Source organism: Lepus europaeus, chromosome 4 (assembly GCF_033115175.1).
Source record: "Lepus europaeus isolate LE1 chromosome 4, mLepTim1.pri, whole genome shotgun sequence".
NCBI lineage: Eukaryota > Metazoa > Chordata > Mammalia > Lagomorpha > Leporidae > Lepus > Lepus europaeus.
In genome coordinates, this window is record NC_084830.1 from 155,662,235 (window position 1) to 155,677,386 (window position 15,152).

Consider the following 15,152-nt stretch of genomic DNA (forward strand, 5'->3'; position numbering starts at 1 on the left):
CCACCACTGCACTGTGTTCTTTCCAAGGTGAGCAACTAAATCCCCACTGCAAAACTGAGTGTGTATTTTTTTATCCTTGTTCTTTTAAATTTGTTTTTTCTTATTTGAAAGGTAGAGTTAGAGAGAGAAAGAGAGAGAGAGAGAGATAGGAGATCTAGCTGTTGGTTCACTCCCCAGATGGCTGCTATGGCCGAGGCTGGGCCAATCTGAAGCCAGGAACTCCATCTGGGTCTCCCACATGGGTGGTTGGGGTCCAAGCACCTGGATTGAAAGGAAGTAGCCAGGAATTCAACCGGTTTTCATACATGGATGCCAGTGTTGCAACTGGCAACTCAACCTGCTGCACCCCAACTATGGCCCCAAGTTTGATCCTCATTCTATTTAGCCTTTCCGTTTTCCACGCTCTTATTTCTGATGTTGCCTCTGATCACGGCCCCATGGCCCCATACTCCTCAGGTCTTTCTCCTGAGTTCCAGGCCCCACACTTCAGCTCCTCTGCTAGTTCCTACATTCTGCATTGTCTCAGGGCTCAGCAGTGGGTCTACTGTTCCAACCTTGTACTCATTCTGAATACTTTAAATATATGTTAGTAATTCACAAATGGGTATCCCATCTCAACCCTCTCTTTTGCGTTCCAGCCTCTTGATCATGTATCCAGCCTAATCTACTTAAATACCTCATAAAATATCACATTATGAATTTGATACATCTGTAATCAAAGTATTGATCAAAACTCCCAAAGCTGCCCTTCTTCAAGTCTTTCCTTTCTTAAAAAAAATAGCACAATCTAGAAACCTTGGAGTTATCATTTATCCCTTCCCTACCCCTCCAAGTCCCAAGGAGCACCAAGATCTGCTCACAGCACATCTCCATCTCTGCTTCCAATGCTCTAGGCCAAGTTCTCATCCTTTCTCATCCATTCTCACCTGCAATCATCAAACCACTGAAGTCCCCATGTCCACAGAGTAGCTGGAAGAACCCTCCTTCCCCTACAGCACCAGCGTATATGCCTGTTCCTTCTCCCTTCAGGCTATGGCCACAGATGGATCTTGAGTTGCATCATCAGATCTTTCCTACGTCAGGGCCTTCACACATGCTGCCCTTGCCTGCAAGCCTCCCCTCCTGCCTCCCTCCCTCCGCATCTTTGCTCTCAGGTGGTGCTGTCACACGGTTCACGTCTCAGCTGTGCTGTCTTCCCCCTGAGGTTTTGGTTAAGCAGGATCCTAAAGGTCTACTTTGTACCGCTACACATGGTCAAGTCACAGTCTGAGACTGTATACATGATTTTCATTTCATCAAACTTCCTCCAGAAGGCCAAAGTCCCCATAAGGTCAAGAAGAGAGGTCCACACTTTTTGGACCACTTATTTCATACTCAGTCCAATGCCTAACAATAAATATCAGTGAGAGAACAAACGAACTTCTTTCCTCTTTGTCCTAATATGTCCAGCTTTTGACATCCTCTTGCAAACCCAATATGTGATTTTGGGCAACTTGCTTAAATTGTGTCTTTCCACATAGTAAGTAGGAAAAATATCTATTTTATATTAATATTATGAAGATTAAAATGAGATCATATATATATTGTGCTATGGTTTGAATGATAGTGTGCCCTCCAAAATGCATGCTGGAACTTACTCCACAATGCAATAAACGTTATTCAGAGTTGTGGCTTTCAGGGGGTGGTTCAGGCCTGAGGGTAGCTCAGCACCCTCATAGGAAGGTTGAAGCAAGCACCCTCGTGCACCCCGACCCTCTGCCATGTGATGACAAAGCCCCTCTCCTGCCGAGGATGTAGCGCCAAGCGCCATCTTGGGAGCAGAGAGCAGCCCTCACCAGACACCAACCCTGTGACTGCCCTGAACTTGGACTTCCTGGCCTCCAGAACCAGGCAGAATCGCCGATGCTGCTTGAAGACAAAGGCACTCAACAGGAGTTCTGTCCTTTTCCCCATGCCTCCTCCTGAATACCAATTACTCTCACCCAACAGACACGCGTAGAAAATTTGAAAACCTGGGAAACCATCCTGCACTTCGGTAATTTCCGGACTGTGACCTCCTTCCTCCTGGGAGCTCTGCCTTGAAAGAATGCGATACTTAGCCAGGGACCCGCGTTTATAACCGGGAGTCAAATCCATAGCTATAGTCCGAATGCCTGGAGTTCCCATGATAAGAGCATCTTTTCTGATGCGTTTGGAGATGAAAGACAGTAACATACTTGAGAGGAGATACTACTTTAAAACACCAGATGGCAGCACCAGATGCTAGCGCTGTGGCTGAAGAGTTCCAGCTCAAGCCTCAGCTGTGTTTTTAGTTTTTGGTTGCCTTATACGTCAGTGCAAACTTTTTACTTAATTTTTGTTCTTAACGGACACATAAAAATTGCACATAATTATGAGGTACCATGTAATGTTTCAATACATGTGTACATTGTGTGAAGTCCAACCAGGGTAAACCTATCTATCTTCTCACACATTTAACATTTCTTTATGAGAAAAAAGAAAAATTCAAAATCCTAACTTGACAATACCAAAAGTTGCATCAAACTGCATTCAAAACATAATCATTTATAGAAAATAAAGTTTTTGTTAAGAAACATAATGCCTATTTTGCAATATGGGTCAGGATTCTTTAGAATGTTGCTTCATGTGTTAGAAAATTCTAGGAAAGCCGCGGCTCACTAGGCTAATCCTCCGCCTTGCGGCGCCGGCACACCGGGTTCTAGTCCCGGTCGGGGCACCGATCCTGTCCCGGTTGCCCCTCTTCCAGGCCAGCTCTCTGCCGTGGCCAGGGAGTGCAGTGGAGGATGGCCCAAGTCCTTGGGTCCTGCACCCGCATGGGAGACCAGGAGAAGCACCTGGCTCCTGCCATCGGATCAGCGCGGTGCGCCGGCCGCAGCGCGCCTACCGCGGCGGCCATTGGAGGGTGAACCAACGGCAAAGGAAGACCTTTCTCTCTGTCTCTCTCTCACTGTCCACTCTGCCTGTCAAAAAAAAAAAAAAAAGAAAATTCTAGGAAAGTAACCCAAATACTACCTAATCGATAGGAGGTTGTTAGGCAATGGCTTCATTTTGGTGTCCAGTTGTACGAGGCCACTTATCTCTCAATTTCAGTTTCCATCACTTTTTTGAAATGCCCTGTATTCCATTTACTCTGCCAGCCTGTGTTCCATTAACCTGAAGGCACTGACATCTAAAGGATTTATAACCACCTTTGAAGAAAGGACACTAGCTTTTTTTTTTTTTTTTAAAGATATATTTATTTACTTAAAAGGCAGAGCTATAGAGAGGTAGCGGTAGAGAGAGAGGTCTTCCACCCACTGGTTCACTCCCCAGATGGCCACACCAGCTGAATCAGGAACGAGGAGCTTCTTCCCAGTCTCCCACGTGGGTGCAGGGGCCCAAGGACTTGGGCCATCCTCTAATGCTTTCCCAGACCACAGCAGAGAGCTGGATTGGAAGTGGAGCAGCCAGGACTCAAACTGGTGCCCAAATGGGATGGCGGCTTTACCCACTGTGCCATAGCACTGGCCCCGTTGGACACTATTTTTGCCAGCAAATAAATAAATATAGTAAAGTTTACCCATTCCTATTATCATGAGGAGCAATATGACCGCGATCATGATATAAACGTTCCTTAGCAAACCTGTCAATCCCTTAGTAAGATGGACACCAGAGGAGCTCGTTAAGTAGACGCAACAGTAGAATTTAAAAAGGATAATCGATGGTTTTCCTTCTCAGGCATCAAAACTGCCCCTAGAGCTAACACCACGTTTAAAAGCTTGTACAACTGGCCACTGCTCACCCGGGATCTGCTTCCTTTAGAAGAAAGAACTGGAGTTCACGGCTGCTCCAGACACCAAGCGATGGAGAGGACTGAGGGCGACAGGCCCGGGGCAGTCACACCTTCGCCTATCAAATCCTCGCAGAAGGCTCTATTCCCCTTACCTTCTCCAGATTCCTTGGAGGTGAGCAAGCATCCACTCCGCCCTCCCTGGTGGAACTGGCTGCGTGAAGGGGCGACTCAGGCTGCCAGCAAAGTCATCGGTGTTACCCACGCACCACCCGGCGAGGGTTACTTCCTAAGTACTGAGATCACGGTCCTGCAAGTGTCGCCCTCACCTGAGTTCACCGCGAGATCGAGCCCCTTGAGAACGCCAGGCGAGACAAGTGATTCCCATCTGAAATCAGACCAGGGATTCTAGAAGCAAACAGTTCTCATCCACACGGGGAAGAAACGAAGCAGACATCGGAATCGTATACTGGAGTGCCCATGCGTGACAGCCGGCCAACTCCGGCTGCCACGGGCAGGTCAGGGTCTGGTGCCTGTGCTGTAGAGGGCAGCGCTCTTTAGGGAAAACGCGGGATTCACAGCTCTGCCCACACTTTCCGTGAGGTCAGGAAGGGAAGGCATCCATCGGTGGATGGGACTGAACTGTAACTGGAAGGAAAAAGGTACCCTGGAATGGCAGACGTCTTCGGTGGGGAAGGGAGAAAGCCATCGCTTCCAAAGGTCTTCTCTGAAGTCCAGCCTTTTCTCCATTTTGATTGAGCTTGTTTAAAATCGGGCCGCTTAAAGGGACCCTATGTTGGATGACCATGTTGTCTCCTCCAATGCAGCCCGTGTGGTCCCCCAAGGAGTTGGCACACCTCTGGAAGCGGTGGGAGGATGAGTGCGTGGCAGGTTCCTTCCCACTGCCACATGGGTGTTCAGGCCGGAGAGCGGGGCCGGGTGAGCTGTGACAAGGCCACGTGCTCTCGATGGCCTCCCGCTGCCCTCATCCAAAGGCAGGAGTCACCGAGGGGACATTCTCCCCTGCAGAGGCCGGGGTGAGTCAGGAAGGTGTCTTCCTGTGCCGCGGCAGGCCCGCCAGCCTCTGCGTGCCATCGAGACCGCGCGAGAACAGGCTGTGCTCAGACTGCTGGCTCCAGCCTTGGAGCATGAAGCACATGTTGTAACAAGGGTGAGACTCAGGACACACCCTTCCCTACCTCCCCATCTGCGAGGGGAACCCCGCAGGCCCCTGCACGCCATTGAGAAGCAGGGCCGGGAGGCAGAGAGTGGAGTTGGGGCCCTGGGATGCAGATCCTCTTACTCCCTGAATCCAGACCTCACACGTATTGGAAGAAAAGCCACGGCCAGAAGATGGGGAAAACAGATCGTGTTTACGAGACCAGCCTGAAGCCCACACTGCACAGAAGAGTTTGCGTTTTTATTACGCAGAAAAAGCAGCCGTTTTTTGTTTTTTTTTTTCTTCTTCTGTGTTCATCGGAAAAGTTGTCCGGCATCTGTTGGTCTGACTTTCCCGGCGCAAGAATCATTGTCTTGGAATCTCCTAACCAGTGAGTCCACAGTCACTTCATTTTAATCATGGAACTCAGAGAAGAAAAGGACTAGACAGTCCTCGTGGTAAAATTAAAAGGAAGAAAATTTGGATCAAAAAAAAAGAGATTCCCACCCCTGGTTTAATTATAACAATAGCTTGTATAACCTTGGTTTTCCTAAAATAATCTATTCAAAGAGTCCCTGTATCGGGGCATTTCCAGTAGCAAGCCACAGGGAAAAGACTGGCCACCTCCTATGTCTCCTGATTTGGCATCCTGTAAGGTGTGACACAGGACAGCGCGATCACTCCCTGGTTTAATGGCAGGACAAAGAGCACGTGGGCAGCTTCCGGTCCTGCTGGATGCTGGGACCTCAAGCACAGACCCAGCAATTCTTCACCATGTAGGTTCACACATACTGAGAATGTCCCAGGTTGGGGATCAGAACTCTGTGTAGAGCCAAGACACAGGGGAGGGAGAAGAGGTGGGAACGGAGTGCCTGCCAGAGCCATGCACACACACCTCCTCGCTCCTGAGTCCGTGCTGGGGCTCATCCCCTCCTCAACTCCACCACACAGGTGTTTCAAGACAGATTTGCTGCATTTGCAAGTGCCCCAGTGTTTAATTCTCACTAAAGTCATTTGGGGTTTTTGACACAGATTCTATTTTGGTAAGATAAACTCAGCTTAAGCCAGCATGGCCAGAACCGAATTCCTAAGGTAGATGCCTAAAATAAACCAGCAATAAATATTGGCTGTTGGAATGGGAATTCTATCTGTGCAATGTAGACACAGCAGAGTGAGTCATTTTTGAATCACAGTCTCTCCCAGAAATTACTGGCGTGGGGGAATCAAGGGAGAAAGAAGCCCCTCAAAGGGAGATGAACCCACCAGGCAAGGAAGTTTCTAGAGAGATCTAGCCTCGTGCATCCAGCAGAGGGCAACGCGATCAGCCTGCATTGAGACAGAAATGGGCATGGAAAGAAAGACTCCTAGTGGCTGCGGCGACTGATTGTGGGGACACTTTTCTTTCACCCCCCTGGTGGGAGAATGAAACCCCACCCACCCAATGCACCTTACAAGGCGTGGATTACCTTATCAGATACACTAGGCGCTGCCTTGTTGCCTTGCTGCTTGGCACCAGTGGCCTCAGAGAGGCCACCTTGACTCCCTAAGGACAAGCTCTGTGCTTTGGGGCCGCCGGACTGAGCTGCACAACTTCTCAGGTGTACCAGGAGGCGGTCTGGGGCGAAGGTCCGGGAACAGTTTGGGCAGGGCACAAGCTGCACCTGACTCGGCCCCTCGTGGCCGGCCAGTCCAGACGGGAGGAGCTCAGGCTTCCGTGGGAGTGGCTGGCAGAGCTCCCTGGGCAGCCGGTCATTCTCTATCTTCCACTTTTCCAGGCATTTGGGCTCATGGATAGGGAGTGACAGGCTACCGAACTCCCTACCACAGATGTAGCACAAGAGCATCCTTGGGCGGGCGGGGCCTGCACCAGAAGCTTTCTTGAGACCAGGAAGGTCTGAGGAAGGCACCCTGGGCCCCTCGCCCTTCGGCCTGCAGCTCCGCTGGTGAACAGGAAGACGATCGGGCAGGAAGGTGCGGCCGCACACTTCGCAGGGCACCAGCTGAGCCTGGGCGCCCTGGAAGGCGGCCTCGTTGGCTTCCTGGAGGCTGTAGGAGCCGCTGCCGCCCAGGGGCTGTGGTTTGGAGGGTTCTGACCTCCTCAGGTGCTTGGGCAACTTGCTGTTTTCCGCATGCCACTTCTCTAGGCACTGGGGCTCGTGAATGGCAAGGGAGTGAGACCCAAACTCCCGGCCGCAGATGTAGCAGACCAGGAAGGCAGGCCTGCGGGCCGGGATGACTGGGGGGCTTGGCTGGCCCGCTGCCCTCATTCTCCTGCCTGATCGTCTGGACACGATCACAGTGCTAGGTCGGGTTTTCTGGGCCTGTGCCTGTACTTTGTCACCAGGTTCAGCACCCGGCGTTTCTGGGCAAAGGCTGGCCAGGGAGTCACGGGGTGGGATGGCGTGGTTGATAAAGAAGGTGGGTTCCTTACAATGGTGGAAAGTTTGCTGCAAGTCGTTGGAAACCCTCCTCTCCTTTCCTCTTTCCATGAACAAAGCAGTCTTTCTCCGGCGTGTGCTCTGATTTCAGGCCAGGCTCATTCTGGGCTCCTGCGTGGAGAGGAGGTTAGCCAGCTTGGCTGTCCTGGGGTTCCACATCGTTGCCAGTGCCTCGGCCCAGAGACTGTGACTCACAGCGTGGTCCTTGCAGGCAGCGGTCTGGAATGTTGGAAATCTCATGTCTCCAAGATCTGTGCAGGGGTGGAGACAGAGATGGAGAAGTTACAACACACACACACACACACACACACCCCTAAACTTGCAGGCTGAGATAAAGGGCGGGGATTTTTTTTTTTTTTTTTTTAAGAGTTGACCTTGTATCCTCTTTGGCTACATGGTAACCAGCACGTAGGAATTGTTCCATAAAAACTGAAGTAAATATAGAGACGGTTTCCATTATGAATGGCACGGCTGACTATACTGAAAGCAGTGGTTCTGCACAGAGACACAGCCACAGTACAGCACAGATGCGGGGGGCACCAGGCAGCAGGGGCCGACTCCAGGGCAGGGAGCCCACAGGAGAGGGCACTGCAAACTGGGAAAATCACATGAATGAAACCTGCAAATGTCGGGGAAAGATGGTACTGGCCCCTACAGAAACCTCCACTCCCTCAAGGGATTGCAGAACTTGGCGGGGCAGGAGGGGGCACAACTCTCTCTGACAGTTCTCTGAAGGCTACGCCACTCTCAGAACGTTGCTAAAAGCAAAATTGTAATACAAGTACAAATGTTTTCGCTGTACCAAGGGAAAGCAATTTCACTGAGATAACTAATTTTTTTTTTAGTCCCATACCCATAAGCATGTTTAAGTCCCTGCCGGTGTTCTTACTGGGATGTGGTAGTCCGGACTTCATGAGTACCCACAGACCTGAAGCTCACCCTACAGACCGGGTCATCCAGCAGGGAAGACGGTGAGGACCATCAGCAGACCTCGGAGGAGAGAGACGTCTCGTACCCCACCACATACCCGTTTTTATTTGTTAAGTATCGGCCATCGTTCCCAAACAAAGAAGGAGACCAAGGCCCACGCCCAGTCCAGGGGACCACCTGCACAAGGAACTAGAAGCTTCGGTGCGGCTTGATTCTCCTTTTTTTCTAGGAATCACACCTAGTATCTTGTTTTCTAAGAGGTGTATATGTCTTCCACACTTTTATTATTTTTTTCAAAGATTTATTCATTTTATTTGAAAGTCAGAGTTAAGAGAAAGGGGAAGAAATGAGGGGGGGGGGGAGGGGAGAGATCAGTCTTCCAATTGCTAGTTCATTCTGCAAGTGGCTGCGCTGGCCATGGCTGGGCCAGGCCGAAACCGGGAGCCAGGAGCTTCCCCCAGGTCTCCCATGTGGGTGCAGGGGTCCAAACACTTGAGCCATCTCCCACTGTTTTCCCAGGTGCTTATCAGCAAGCTGGATTGGAAGTGCAACAGCCAGGATTTGAACCAGCATCCATATGGGATGTCCGCACTGCAGGCAGCAGTTTAACCTATTGCATCTGAACACCTGCCCCACACTTTTATTTTTATAAAAAAACATGGCCACGCTGGCACTGTGGTGTAGTGGGTAAAGCCACCACCTGCACTGCCGGCATCCCATCTGGGCACCGGTTCGAGTCCTGGCTAGTCCACTTCCAATCTAGCTCTCTGCTGTGGCCCGGGAGTGCAGTGGAGGATGGCCCAAGTCCTTGGGCCACTGCACCTACATGGGAGACCAGGAGGAAGCTCCTGGCTCCTGGCTTCGGATCGGCCCAACTCTGGCTGTTGCGGCCATTTGGGGAATGAACCAGCGGATGGAAGACCTCTCTCTCTCTCTGCCTCTGCCTTTCTGTAACTCTGCCTTTCAAATAAATAAATAAATCTTAAAACAACAACAACAAAAAAAACCATGGCCACTGGGCTTCCCCAGAATGAAGAGCTGATAAGATCATCCAATTCCAGGCCTGAGGAGTTGGTATCTTGGGCAGCTCTGTTTTTATTGTTTTTATCACTTGACCACAAACCCACCCCTGGGAAAGTTTACTGTTGGAGTCACAAGACTTTGTGCTGACCCAAAACCTCCAGTCACCACCACCGAGGGAGCCCACTGGTCTGAGGCTGCACCCTGCGCAGCCTGGCCAACCCCTGAGTTTAGGCGGAGTGTGGACGTCGTGCTGCTGCTGTGGAAACACTGGGCGGTGAGTTTATAGGAAACATTGGGCGGTGAGTTTATAAGGGAAGAAACAAGCCAGGAGATCTCTGCCTAGGTCCCGTATCTTGGTGCCGAGAAAGGTCAGCCCCTGTGCGGTGGAGACTAATCAGCTCGGCCCTGGCATAGGGAGCGAAGTGATTCTTCATTCTGACAGATCCTAAGACAGTGATATTAACACATGTGGCAAAAGAATGTGCTGGCCCCAAACAGAGTGGCCAGCTCGGAGAACGGAGCTGAGAGAAATTTATCACTTTATCAGCACCATCCAAAAGAGGAAGTGGATCCGGGGAACAGGGTAAAATGATTGCGCTAGGGTTTTATGGGCACGTGGGCAGGAGAAACCCCAAACAACTCTGCTTCATCCACCCTGGCCACTTGGTCACCAAGGACCTCCTCACCTTCCCTGACACCAGCAAGTGGCCAGCACGGAAAGTGCCTAAGGAGACAGATCAGAAGAAACATCACTGCCCGCGAGTTACCTCCCCTCCCTCACTGCCCGCACCCCTGTAAGTTCTGTCGCCGGCAAATGCCAGCACCAAGAATTCTAGCCATGACTGGCCTGGAAAGGGTAAGAGAATTAATATTTCTTGAAGGACAACCCTTTGTCAGGTATTGCACTGATTTTTCTATTCATTCATTTCAGTCCATTCTCTAACGCGTCTAAGGCAGGTATCATGATTTCAAGGTCATAAACCAAGACAGCGTGACTCAGAGGAGTCACAGTCGGTTTCTAAATGACAGAACCAGGAGTCTCTTCCAGCTCTCTCTGGCTCGACCGTGGCTCTTTCCATCATCCCTTCTGCCTAAATTCCACCAGCACAGCCTCTCTCTCATTTTCATTCCTGTTTTAACGCACTCTTCCTATGCCTCCAGGGGAAGGCTGAAGCCCTCTGCAGCCCCTGTGCTCCCTTTTGTGGGAAGGAAAAACAAAAGAGAAGGGTGGGGATGGCACAGAGCACAAACCCCAGAGATGAGAAAAGCCCAGGGGAGAGGGAGATTAGGGCCCCTTAAGACTTGCCTATGGCCGGCGCCGTGGCTCACTAGGCTAATCCTCCGCCTACGGCGCTGGCACCCAGGGTTCTAGTCCCGGTTGGGGCACCGTTTCTGTCCTGGTTGTTCCTCTTCCAGTCCAGCTCTGCTGTGGCCCATGAGGGCAGTGGAGGATGGCCCAGGTCCTTGGGCCCTGCACCTGCATGGGAGACCAGGAGGAAGCACCTGGCTCCTGGCTTCGCCATTTGGGGGATGAACCAACAGAAGGAAGACCTTTCTGTCTCTCTTTCTCTCACTGTCCACTCTGCCTGTCGAAAAAAAAAAAAGATTTTCCTACAAGTTGGGGTTCCAACACCCACTTCTTAAGAAAAATCTACATCCCCAATGAGGGGGGATGGGTGAGGTGGCAGGGGCTGGAGCCCCATGAGGTCTGTCTTTGTAACAGGTGCAAGGTCAAAGTGAAGTCTCCCTGAAAAGGCCAGGCAGGGTTCAGCCCGCAGCATGGTGGTCTTTCCCACACTCGCACGTGGTGCACTGCAAACACTCCCTGTGCAGCAAACACGAGTGAGCATCACAAACGACCCTTCTTCCTCCGTTCTTTCTCCTACCAAGTCCTCTCCTCCGCCAAGGCGCTTCTGAAATGCGCCTCTTCTTGTGAGTAAAGGCATCAAAGCGGGGAAGATGAGGTAGGAGCAAGGGAGTGAAATCTGGGGGCCCTGAAGTGGCCAGTGGAGAAACTGACCGCATTTCCTCCCATGGCTCTGTCAGAACAGCATGGGCAGCTGCTCTACCCTGCATGTTAGTTCAAAAAGCGAAAGTGCTGGAAAAATGAAATACGTACACTTAAATCACTTAAGCAATTGGCCTGCTACCCAGACACACCACAAAGCAATGCTGCTGGTTTATGGAGAACCTCGTGGCAAAGCCAGCCCTGCCCAGCCCAGGCATCTGCGGGGAAATGTGCAGGCAGCTGGGTGAGGTAATTTCATTTTCACCATATTTGTACATGGGGCATTTAAAGAATGTTCTGGAAGGTACCACGCTGTGTCAATATGATGCCGTTTTTCCATTCCCTTTGGGGTTCACGGAAACAGAGAGAGAGAAACTCACAAAAAGAAATGTAAAACTATGGAGACCCAGAACCCATTTTGGCATAGGAAGGTGTTTTTCTAACAGAACAAAGAGCACAAGCAAAAGTGTGATGAAATCTATAAAAAAATTTAGTTCTTTGAAACAAAATAGACATAAATGGTGCATGAACGGCCCCTCCCTGCTAGTGTAGGATCCAGATTCTTTCAACGGACAAAAGAAAACCTAGGGAACGTGTAGTCAGGACTGACACGGCTCCCAGCCAGAGTCCACACCAGGGATCCGTCTTCAGTGTCTTTCATGCACTCCACTCAGCATCATTCACTCTCCCCAGCCTCGGATCCTTACGTACCCCTCAGTCTTCCGTACCTATCAGATCTTGCTTTCAAAAAGGGGCTGGCAGACTCACGCATGCCAGACTTAGGACTGAAATGGAAACTTGCCTCCCAGAGTCTCTGGCAGAGACAGCTCGTTCCCTGATGACAGCCCTTATACCCAACTCCTTCAAATGAACACAACCCTAATTTTTGGCAAGGCACGTGATTTCCCAGCTGAATGTCTACAAGCCAATATTTCCCAGTGGAAATATTGCTGGGACTTGTGACATGTGTTATTTTTTTTTTTAATTTTTGACAGGCAGAGTGGACAGTGAGAGAGAGAGAGAGAGAGACAGAGAGAAAGGTCTTCCTTTGCTGTTGGTTCACCCTCCAATGGCCGCCGTGGCAGCTGGTGCACCGCGCTGATCCGAAGGCAGGAGCCAGGTGCTTCTCCTGGTCTCCCATGGGGTGCAGGGCCCAAGCACTTGGGCCATCCTCACTGCACACCCAGGCCACAGCAGAGAGCTGGCCTGGAAGAGGGGCAACCGGGACAGAATCCAGCGCCCCAACCAGGACTAGAACCTGGTGTGCCGGCGCCGCAAGGCGGAGGATTAGCCTGTTGAGCCACGGTGCTGGCCGTGACATGTGTTATTGAAAAGTGAGGACACATCCCTTCCTGTCTTTCATTCTGATGCTTAGAACCTGGATGTGACGGCTGGTGTTCTAGCAGCCACCTTGCACCTGACTACATGCACGTGGTGCAACAGAGGAGACCCACGGATGCCTTGGAACCCTGATCCTGTTAGAGTCACCGTAGGAGTGCATCAGTGCCTTCTGTGGGCTTTGTTCACACAGAGAAACAAATGTCTACTTGTGTTGTAGCCAGTGTTTAGAAGTCTCTTATTCACATTAAAACCAGTAGTAACTGTGTTTAATCTCTATTTTATTAATGATCTTTGGCTTAGCACAAATGAATTCTAATGGTAACAATTCAAATTTCTTTTTTTTTTTTTTTGATGGGAGAATTTTTTTGAGGCAGTACATATCTTTGGGACAAAATGGACTTATTAAGTATACACTTGATCCTGAAAATCAGAAATAAACCCTGGAGTCTACAAATACTGAACCCACAGTTCTCAAGAATGGCTCACAAAATATTATGAAAAAAAATTACATTTAGGTTTTAAATTTTTGTTGTTCCCAAATCATCTTTCATTTCCATTTCCTCCAAGTATCTTGAAGTACCCTTGTATTTTTGTTTAAGAAAATAAAAACCAAGGCGCCGCCCATGGCCCAGGCACTCGAGCCCAGTGGGGACGTGGGGCCCAGCCAGAAGTTGCGGGATCCGACAGTGTGGACAGGCCGAGTGGGTCAGCATGTGCGCTGGGTCCATGGACTGGGTTTCGACCCTCGCAACTGGCTGCACCAAACCCAGGCCAGCAGTGAGATGTGATAAGAATGATGCCAGCCCCAGCAGAGCTCCGTGGAGCCTGGCTCGGGGCCGTCTCCATGCACCTGCCTTGGCAGGGACAATCTGCTCTTCCCAGGCCTTCCGAGTCCAGTGGCTTCCCCGAGGCCAGGGCCGGAATGACCCTGTGTGTGCGGTCACTCCATGGATTCTCCAGCGCGCCAAAGAACCAAGAATGACTCTGGACAGGAGCAAGTGTGTTGAGGGAAGAAGGAGAGGTTTTTGATGACTAAAAAGGTTTCCGACACTGCAGGCTCCAGCACTCCTTTCTGACTGCTTTCACAGAAATAACGAGGTGGGGTCATTCAGAAAAATGAAGCCTCCGTGGAGGCTCCGTGGAGAGGGGCAGACTCCTGCTTCATAGAGGACGGGTCGCAGAAGGCGCATGGGAGAATCGCGGTTAGGAACACACCCAGAATGGATATCAAAGCTTGCACCAAAATAAAGCTACCTTTGGATTCCATTTTTCCACAGACTTTTTGAAGACCCCTGGTAGATATCATGCCACCCATAATTAAAGTATGCATCTGGTGCCTTCTACTGGAGACCAGCAATAATGGAAGTTATTTCCACTGTCTTTTTAATGCTTGACGCTTCATCAATAGACAGGTAACAGGTGTGGTCGTCGGTAAACAGACAAATGGGACACAACTCTACAGCGGTGTTCGCTTCTGTGGCCCTGTTACTTCCTTCTCTGTCATCGTATCACAATCACGTTGCCTTTTTCTGCTTGGATTTGTGTCCCTGGGATATTATCCCCTCCAGATATTATCAACAAAAATGTTACAGATTAAAAAAAGAGAGAGCAAGAGCAACCTCTGTTTTTCGCTGTTCTCTTTATAAGGAGCGAGGAGGCACTGGTGCTGTGCCAGCCTTTAATCTGGGGTGTCGGTGCCCTGGGGCCTCTCTTCTGTGTTCAGCCCAGGCTGGTGCTGGGCCCGTACATTTCGTGCTGTGTTCTGTGAGTACCGGCAGGAGACGGTGAGGCCAGAGGGTCCTGGCGGCTGCTGCTCGCCTTGGGCACTGCCTAGCAGCCCCTGGCCATCACCATGACAGCTGTTCCTTCCCCGGGGCCGCCGCTGGGGCCAGGGCACACTTTGCCCAACCCCGGTGGATCCAGCCTCGCAGGCCCTCCCAACCGGGACAACACCACCACCCGATGCACCTCCCCTCCCCTCTGGGCACCTCTCCTGAGTGTCTCCCTTTCAATCATTCAAGCCCCTCCCCTCCGGTCCTTCAGCCACCTGGATATCAATTTAATTCTTAGCAGCACTTTAGATTAAACCGTCTCGGTTTATCTATCCTCAGAACACAATAAAAGCTGTGCTATCAAGTTGGGTATTACTTTACCTCGCAATGCATACAAACGTGAAGAAATTCTGTCATGGCAGCTTAGGAATAGGAAGATCTTAACATTCAGCCTGCAGCTCATTCAGACCAGAGAGGGCACATACGCCATCGCCACGCCTCTTGAGAGGTAGAGCATGCTGCTGTGTCACGAGCCACTGATTGAATTAAACCATAAGGGGGAACCTGCTGTTGGAGAGCACTGTGTCACTGTTGACCACTCAGTCATAAGGCCTTCTCTGCCACAGAGGGAGCCAAAGTCAAGCCCGCCTACTCACAGATGGAGGAGGAGGGAAGTGGGGGGTGGGGGAGG

General features: G+C 50.7%; 1 protein-coding gene across 3 annotated transcripts in view; it reads right to left on the reverse strand.

Annotated features, from left to right (window-relative positions):
- ZNF474 (zinc finger protein 474) overlaps positions 1-15,152 on the reverse strand; it is a 118,027-nt gene that overhangs the window by 27,249 nt on the left and 75,626 nt on the right. For 2 of the 3 annotated variants that reach the window (XM_062189265.1, XM_062189264.1), the window contains one exon: positions 6,416-7,638. In XM_062189265.1, the coding sequence (XP_062045249.1) occupies positions 6,416-7,438 (1,023 nt within the window). In that variant the 5' untranslated portion in view covers positions 7,439-7,638. Of the gene's footprint in view, positions 1-3,276; positions 5,334-6,415; positions 7,639-15,152 lie in introns of those variants that run through there. The other variant, XM_062189266.1, reaches the window with a different exon arrangement.